Here is an 8,727-nt window from a genome sequence, read left to right on the forward strand (position 1 = left end):
GTCCGGGGCTCGGGCCCCGCGCCCCGCGCCCCGCAGCCCCTGCCGGGCACAGCCCTCCTTCCGCACGGAGCGCCCCTGCGCCGGTCTTGGAGCCCACTGGGCACCAAGCCTGGTGCCGGGGCACCGGGTTCAGGTGACAGTGACGGGCAGAGAGACCTAGTCCTCGGTCTCTTGCGGGGAGACACTGAAATGAGTCCACATCGAAATGCACACCTGCCCCCTGGGGCGCGGAGGCTGCGGCCAGGGAGCCAGGCCAGGGAGCCTTTGCAGCGCAGGGATGCTTGCGCTGAGAGGTCTGAGAGAGGACTTACGGAGCAGGAGGTGGCCCTGGGCCAGAGCCAGCCTGTGCGAAGGCCCCGGGGCAGGCGGGAGCAGTGTCTGGACCCGAGGTGGGGCGGGCAGGGACCGGCTGAGGAGACAGGCTGCCCCTACCCGGCCACGGCGAGCACAGCTCCACCTGGGCGCCACCTTGCCCCCCAGCCCCAGGCCGCGTCCTCCAGGGACCCTTGCCTCCCAAGCACTGTCCTCAGACGTCGTGGAGGCAGACGCTGTTTTTATTTGGGAATGATTCTGGAAGGAACCAGGCTGCCACTGTCCTGGTGGGCGCTCAGGTAGGCCTGGGGACCCCGCTTCCAGCGGCTTCCCCCGGATCCCAGGCGCAGCCCTCGCTGGCCTGCAGCCCCTGCTCCAGCCTTGGAGCCTGTGTCCCTCATTCTTCTGCGGTGCCTGGTCCCCGTCCCCCACCCTCACGGGGCATCTTTGAGGGGCCCTGCGTGCCCCACGATTGTGCGATCTCTCTGTTCTCAGGGCCTGGGTGCCAGGGCTCTGGCCGGACACTAGGGTGGCTTCCGGGTCTCCTTTCTTAGCAAGGAGCTGGCTGCGGCCAGGGCCCCGCCCTGCACAAATCGCACAAAGTTGTCCCCAGCCAGCGGCCCCAGGGCGTACAGGCCCTCCTGGCGGGTGCTCTCGTAGGTGAAGGGGTCCACCTCGACGGGGTTCCTCTTGGTGCTCAGGGGCTGCTCGGGGTCAGTTGCGAGGCTGGTGCCTGCCCCCGGGAGGAAGGAGAGGTCGGGGTGCGAGCCAATGAGAACTAGCACCAGGGAGACACCGAGGACCTGGTGGTGGCCGTGCGGGTCGCAGAGCACGGCCTGCTGGCCCTCCTTGAAGAGCAGCGGCCGGTGCTGCGGAAGGCTACGGTAGCCCTCGTAGGGGCTGGGCGACGGGACCGACTGCTCCCGCATCATCTGGTGCACCTTGTGATACTCGGGGTACAGCATCTTGGGCAGCTGGTTGAACACCAGGCCGGGGTCGTCCACCGGCCGCCGGAAGGCGTGGATCACAGGGAGGCCACAGTGCCGGGCGTAGAGGACGGCGTCGGCTGCGGACAGCCCCGCGCCCACGATGAGCACAGGGTCGGAGGCCGGGGTGATGGTGCCCGCCCGCGTGGCCGCCTCCAGCACCGACAGTTCGTGGTGGACATAGGGTAGGTCCTCGCCCGGGATGCCCAGCCGGGCTGGGTTGTCAAACGTGCCCGTGGCCAGGACCACATTTCGGGCCCACAGGGAGAAGGGCCGCTGGCCCCGGTCCTTGGTGGTCAGCATGCCGCTCACTTGGAAGAGGGGACCAGCGTCCTTGGGCTGCGGTGTCCCCATCTCCACGCCTGTGACCAGGGCGCCGGGCACGAAGCTGTGGCTCAGGCCCTTCTGGGTCACGTAGTCTCGGTAGTAGTGGGCGACGTCCCCGGCCGTGGCCCGGCTGTTGCGAAGACCTCTGTGGAGCGGCAGGAAGCGAGGGGCAGTGAGCGCCCGGGCCGGGCAGGCGGGGTGAAATGGTGCTGACCACCCCCTCCCCGCGCCTGGGCTGGAGGAAGGAGGGCCGAGCGCAGCCTCCAGAGCTGGCTGGGCTCAGGTCCTGGCTGCACGGCCAAGGCTTCTGTGCCTCGGTTTCCTCACTGTGAACCAGGGCAGTGACTCTGGCAGGGCCACGCCACGAGGCTCCGTGGAGGACTAGAGGCGGGGCTGGCCCGAGTGGTGGGTGGCAAGTGGGTTCCCACCCTCGCCACCGCACAGGGGTATGTAACGCGGCGTGTAAGAGCGTGAGCCCGTCTTTCTAAACTCCTGGAGGAGGCAGTGTCAGGCAGCCTGCGCTCAGGAGCGGGGTGCTTTTCCATGTGGAGACTGGATTTCAGTTTAAAGGCTGACTACAAATATGCCATTAAGCCGGGCGCTCTGGCGCACACCTGTGATCCCGGCACTTGGGAGGCTGAAGCAGGGGATTATTATGAGTTTGAGGTCAGCCTGGGCTGCAAAGCAAGACCCTGTCTTAAAAATCCAAAAACAAAACAAAACAAAACATATTCCATTGAACATCAGGGGTGGTGCCTCCTGACTATGTTCCCAGCACTCTTGGAGGCTGAGGCAGGAGGACCCACAGTTTAAGCTCAGCTCAGGCAACTTAGTGAAACGTTGCCTCAAGATTTAAAAACAAAAAAATGAGAAGCAGAATGGGATGGTGGGCTCAGCGGTGGGGCTCAGCGGTGGACGAAGCCCATGCTGGGCCTCAGCTCGGCGCGCCGCGCCCCATGGAGTGACCGGGCTGACTCCGTTCTGGCTCGGGGTCCCTGCTGAGGACAAGCTGACTGTGCTCCTCGGGCGCCACAGTGGTAGCACGCTCCCAGTGACTCGCGGCCGCCTGCCCGGGCCGCTGCCCCTGAAGGCTGAGCGCGGGAGCAGCCCCTAGGGCCTGCTGGTCCCCTTCACCATTTTTATAAAACCTGTCACAGAGGTCTGTCTTAAGGGGAGGACCCACGGGGGGTTATTAACAAAAATGACAGGTGAGCATGGCAGGCCACAAGGGCAGCGAGAGAGCTGGTGTGTCTTCCACTTTGACCTCTAAGCACAAGGCCTGGCTCACAGTAAGAATGCCCTTTGGGAGTATTACTAGGCGGTGTAAAAGGACGGCTGCAACACTGTCCTCACTTTGGGAAATGCTTAGGATACAATGTTAAAACATAAAAGTAGGGCATGAAAAGGGCTGGCACCTGCTGAAAGGGAAGCCCCTCTATCTGCCAGCACCTCACCACCCACACCTGCATGTCTTCCTGTCAACTCTGAGGGGTGGGGTCTTTGCATCACAGGGACAGCGAACCTGCAGAGGCACAGCCTGGAGAGAGGATATGGCTTCCCTGTGGGGTAGACCCCTTCACGGAGCATCAAGCCACTCCCTCATGACAGAACGAGCAGAGGTTGGAGTGCATGTCCCCCGTCCCCTGCAGCTGTCCGGAGTACTGGCTTCGGGGGTCAGTTCCAAGGTGTGGCCAGGTCTCTAATGGGAAGTCACTTGCATGGAGCAGGGGCCACTCAGGCCCTTCTTAAAGGCTGGGGTGCCACATACTTGAGGCCCAGTCGGGACGCATGGTGGGGCAGGAAGCAGGGCACCTGCTAGATGTTCCCTCCCGCTCCTCTGTGGGCTGTCTTTTCCCCGTCTGAGCCTCAGTTTCTCCTCTGGAGGCCTCTCTGCTCCCCAGGTGTCTCACCTGCGTTTCCTCCGCATCCAGTCCTTGAGCTGCAGGTCCGGGAGCCCCATCCACTCGCCCTGGCTCAGGGTCACCATGGACCCTTCGATGGCCTGCAAGGCAAGGGGTCCTCAGGGCCCGCCTCGGCAGCCCTGCAGCCTTGGGCCTGGGCAGGGGGCCAGACAGAGAGGGAGCAGGGAGGCGGGGGTGCTGAGGGAAGGGGAGCAGCAGCCAGTGAGGGTAGGCAGGGAGCCTCAGGGGGCCCCACTCACGTGCCAGGCACCCCCGGGCGGGCCGCGGCCCAGGACCAGGTGGGGGACGGCTCGCTCCTTCTGCCGCTTCCAGGAGAGCACGGAGTCCGCGGTGCCTCCGAAGTCTGTGTCTGGGCGCAGGAGGGCGTCGAAGAGCAGGGCCACGGGGCTCTGGCTCCGGCCCTCAAGGCCCTCAGACAGGTAATCCAGGTCCTGCAGAGGGAAGCAGGTCAGGGAGAAAGGGCAGGCAGGACGGCGGGGACCGGCGTGGGGGACCGGGTCTGACCGAGGCGCCCCCGCCAGCGAGCGGCTGGGAAGGGGCTTGGCCCTGTATTTCCGCACTGTCACTGGGGTTGGGAAATGCTGCCTTTTCCCAGGAGACGCGTGCCGCGTGCTGAAGACTCTGAGGACTCCTGCAGCTGACATTTACCAGCCGAGTTCTGCCAGAGCCGGCCTCCCCCACATATCCTGGAGGGGGACTGTCCCCTGTGCATATGGCAGCGGGGAGCTGCTGTCCTACAGAACATAGCCTGAGGGGCCTGCGTGCCTGTCCTCACCGCCGGCTCAGGGTGGGAGGGGGTCAGTGAGCACTGGAGGGGCTCCTGGTGCCCCCTTCAGTAGTCCAGCACCCCCGCTGTGACAGCCAGGAGCATCAGAGCTGCCAGGCGTCCCCTGGGGAGGATGCGGCCCCAGCTGAGGCCCGTGAAGTGGTGTTTGTGCATCTGGGGTGCCCTGACCTCACAACTCCCCAGGGCGGGGCCAACCCCATGGACCCCCACACTGTGTGGGTCCCCACTCGCATAGTCTTCCCTGGGAAAGACTCTTCAGGGGTCAGGGACCCACCTGGTCCAGGAGGCAGCGCCCCGAAGCCTCGGCCAGCTTCCTGTGCAGCAGCGGGTGTGGGTGGGCGGCGTCTGGTTTCACGTAGGGCATGTGTCCAGAGAGCAGGTAGGACAGGCAGATGCCCGAGGGCCCATTGCCTGCAGAGACAGGGCATGGTCAGAGATCCCGGTGGGGCGCTCAGCCGTTATTTTTCATCCATGACAAGAAATTTGTCAGTCCTCGGCTTGTGCCAAACACCACAGCAGTCTCGGAAGCATGGGATGAACAGCTATTGGGAACTCGCCACACCCAGCCCCGGCCAGCTGCTGACCTCAGTGTGCGACCCCTCTGCCCCCGGGGACACTCACCAATGATGACAACGGGTACGGGATCTGATCTGCTGGTGCTGACCCGGTCCTTCTTAGGCTTGCTCATGGCTGGGGCTGGCAGCTGGCCTGGGAGAAGAGGGGAGGAGGCGTCAGGCTTTCAGCCTCTGGGGCCCTTGAGGCCAAGTCAGGGTGCAGGGACCAACCACGGTGTGACTCCTTTCTCCCTCCCTGTCGTAGCTTGTGTCCAGATGTCTCCCCAAAGCCTCATGGCCTCATAGGCAGGGCTCTCTGGAGGTGGCTGGACCATGGGTGTGTAATGCTGGATTAGGTATGTGATCACTAACTTAGTCCTCTGATTGGCTTAGCGTAGTCGTGGGTGTGGGTAGCACCATCCAATAGGCTTGCAGCCTGGGTGGGACAAAAGGGAAAGGGAGGCTCACTGCTTTGCTGCCTCCTCCTGCCCTCACATAGACTGTTTCCTCTGCCACATCCCTCTGCCTTAGGGCCAGCTGACTGTGGACTAAAACCTCCACTAATTATGAGCTAAAATAAACCTCTCCTCCTTCAACTTGTGGTGTTGTGGACCAGCAACAAGGAAGTAAGGAAGACACTGCCACTCCCCGATCTTCCCAGAGCCTGTCCTCCTTCCTGTCCTCCTTCCTCCTTCCTGCCGCCGGGTCATGCTGCTCCTCCATCTCAGCCCTGCCTTACACTGCCCGCCTTGCCCATGGGCAGGGTGATCCCTGGAAGCTTGTCGGCCTTCCCACAAGGCCTTCTCTGCCCACCACACCCCCTGGTCTCAAGCCTTCTTGTGCAGCATGGTGGACTTTGCAGTTGCCCCCAGCCTTGGTGAGCTGCTCCCCAGTTGTCCTGGGACCTGTCTGAGTCTTGGTTTCCTCGTCTGTCAAGTGGGTATAATGGGAGTCCCGGCCTCAGAGGTTACTGAAGGACACTGAGGTGCCTGCCAGGGGTGAGCCCCCACCAAGGCCTGGGCTTACTACCTAGTGGTCTACAACCAGGGACTCAGACGAGGCTGTGCCTGTAAACCTGCCCGTCTGAGGGGTGTTGGCGCCCCCTGCTGGCCACAGGTACGACCCACCAGTCCTTGGCCGGCCTGGCATAGCAGATCTACCTTTTCTACAGTCCCGCGCAGTTAGCAAGGGGGCATGGCCCTGCCCAAGTCCGCGTACAGCCCTGCAGTCTGGGGCCCACAGGTGAGTCATGCATCAGTGCGGGGCGGTGGCATTGAGCAGTGACGGTGTGCTGGCGTCTGACAGCATTTTCTCTCTGCTCTCCCACCTTGAGCCTGTGTCTGCACGTGATCACCACGCGTAATTACCCCATTGGGCAGGCTCAAGTGGAGCTCTGTGAGGCCACTCCCATGGCTTGGCCAGTATTTATTTACCGATGTTGAGGATTGAAGCCATGACCTTTGCACTGAGCTGCGTTCCCCAGCACACACACACACACACACACACACACACACACACACACACACACACACTTTTTATTTTGAGACAAGGTCTTGCTAAATTGCTAGGTTAGGAACTTTCAATCCTCCTGCCTCAGCCTCTCAGAGTGCTGGGATTACGGAGGTGCGTCACACTGGCAGGGCTCCTAAGTCCCTGTAGCCACCATGACACCAGGCCTGTCCCCAGAGGGGACCTGCAGGGCTGGCAGAGGAGGTCACACACTCATGAGTGGAAGAGTGGTCAGCGTGGAGCCCGGGGTCACTGGCCTCGTTCCACAGGGCTCCTCCAGCAGAGGCAGAACTATGGCTTTGGTGTGAATTCTGATGAGGGAAGTGGTAGCCGCAGTTTGTAAATGTTTTTGTAAATCTTTCATAGACCAGGAAAACCCAGCCGAGGCCGGTGCATGACCTCTGGTGTGGAGAGTGACAGAAACACCTGTGTCCAGCACCGGCCAAGTCCCCAGCATTGGAGGCTTCTGCCCCACCCCAGGGAGGGAAAGGTGGCCTCCAGTGATCCTCGGGACCACATGGGGGCCCATGCATCTGTCCGTCTGGGAAGAGGACTTTGGGGGTGACCCCACCAATAGCAGCAGTTGTAGCAGAACCTGCAAAGGACTTCTGACAGCCCCACAGGACCACAGGCTTGGGTGCAAACACAGCACACTTAACCAGGTAATTGTTATCCAAGTGGCTTGTGAGTCTTAAAATTAATCCCCGTGAGCTGAACCCACCCAGATACCCGGAAGCCCCCTGCCTGGAAACAGCGTCCCAGCCTGTCCCGAAACCCCACTGCTCCCCACCCCTACAAGGAAGGTGCTGCAGAGCCCTGCTCTCAGGGAGGAGTCAAAACCAGTGTCCTCTGTCACCCACAGCTGAAGAAAGGTGCAGATTTCACCACAGGGCTCTCTTCCCTCCCAGCTCTATAGGCGCCGAACAGAAACTTCTGGATGCCACACACATGAGGTCACCACCCAGGGGCTGGACCTGAGAGGTCACTTCCTGTGCAGAGTGATACAGGACATCCCCAAGTCCTGAGCAGCTGAAAGTGCTCACTCAGCCTTGGACAGATGCACGCTACAGACTTACAATGAGAGGATCATTCAAACATGCTTTATCCCAATTCTTTTTATGCTTATTTCTGTGGACTTGGACTCCTCCTGCAGGGCCTTCACACTGAGCTATATCCTCAGCCTTAAAAAAATTTTTTTTTTAACTTTTTGAGGCAGGGTCTTGCTAAATTTTGCAGGCTGGGCTCATACTTGCAATCCTCCTGCCTCAGACCCTCAGTGCTGGGATTACAGATGTGTGTTGCCATGCCTGGCTGGAATAATCCATTCTAAATGTTATCCCTTGGGGCTGGGGATTTAGCTCAGCGGCACAGTGCCTGCCTGGCAAGCGCGAGGTCGTGAGTTTGATTCCCAGTACCGGAAAAACAAACAAACAAGCAAACAAACAATAAATGTTATCCCTTGTCCCTCTGATTGGCAGATGTTGGGAAAAAATGTTACCCTTAAAAGTTGGTGACCCAAGTTTCACAAAGCCGACAAGCACACATGAAATGGAAACAGCTGCACCTTCACAAGGTTCAGCCTGCAGCGTGGGCCCTGGCGGGCTGACTGCGCTGCAGTGCACAGGGGACCCCTGTGGGCTGCATCCTCGGGCCCTGCGGAGGCCCGTGCTGGCTCTATCCCCATTCTGCAGAGAAGGAAACGGAGGTCAGGGGCTGCTGGCATCTCGCTCCCGGTCACCCAGGAGTGCCCAGCGGCACAGCCTAATTCTGCTCACCAAGAACAAGTCCCCTGGGAGTGAAGTGGCACATAAAAGCTACCGGGAGAAAGCCCTAAGCTGGGTGTGGTGACCCATGCCTGTAATCTCAGCACTCTGGGAGGCTGAGGCAGGAGGATTGCAGGGGCAATTTAGAGGTTTAGCAACAGTATCTCTAAAAAGTAAAAAGTACCCTGAGGCCCGGCCTGGGGCGTGAGGCTGAGGAAGCAGCAGCTGTCAGCCAAGGCTACCTGCCATTAGTTACCAGGTGCCTGCCCCTCCCTGGGGCCACCCCTTGGCCCCTCCGGGGAGCCTTCCCTGAGAAGCTGAGTCCCAAGATCCCAGTGGACTCTGCTCCCTCGGCAGCCAGCGATGCAGGCACCCCAAGGCAGTGCCTGCCCAGTCCCGCTGCGCGCCTGGTGGCCTCTGGACTCTGGGCAGCAAGCCCACTGGCCACGCCTCCTTCCTGCCCCAGCAGCAGTTGCTGGAACTGCACGGCGGTGGGCAGCACTGGGGCTGAGGCGGCCGGGCACCCGCACGGGCATGGTGAAGAGGTGCCTGGAGGGCCCAGGGCAG

At 61.4% G+C, this 8,727-nt stretch overlaps 1 protein-coding gene across 6 annotated transcripts in view; it reads right to left on the reverse strand.

Moving 5' to 3' along the window:
- Window positions 1-533: 533 nt before the first annotated feature.
- Window positions 534-8,727, reverse strand: part of LOC102021923 (malonyl-CoA decarboxylase, mitochondrial) — a 47,409-nt gene continuing 39,215 nt past the window's right edge. For 3 of the 6 annotated variants that reach the window (XM_005413231.2, XM_005413232.1, XM_005413234.2), the window contains 5 exons: window positions 4,956-5,042; window positions 4,609-4,745; window positions 3,787-3,978; window positions 3,536-3,627; window positions 534-1,770 (listed from right to left, as the gene is read on the reverse strand). In XM_005413231.2, the coding sequence (XP_005413288.1) occupies window positions 837-1,770; window positions 3,536-3,627; window positions 3,787-3,978; window positions 4,609-4,745; window positions 4,956-5,042 (1,442 nt within the window). In that variant the 3' untranslated portion in view covers window positions 534-836. Of the gene's footprint in view, window positions 1,771-3,535; window positions 3,628-3,786; window positions 3,979-4,608; window positions 4,746-4,955; window positions 5,043-7,895; window positions 8,083-8,727 lie in introns of those variants that run through there. The other 3 variants (XM_005413235.2, XM_005413236.2, XM_013509208.1) reach the window with 3 other exon arrangements.

Source organism: Chinchilla lanigera, unplaced genomic scaffold (assembly GCF_000276665.1).
Source record: "Chinchilla lanigera isolate Chin_1 unplaced genomic scaffold, ChiLan1.0 scaffold00163, whole genome shotgun sequence".
Classification (NCBI taxonomy): Eukaryota; Metazoa; Chordata; class Mammalia; order Rodentia; family Chinchillidae; genus Chinchilla; species Chinchilla lanigera.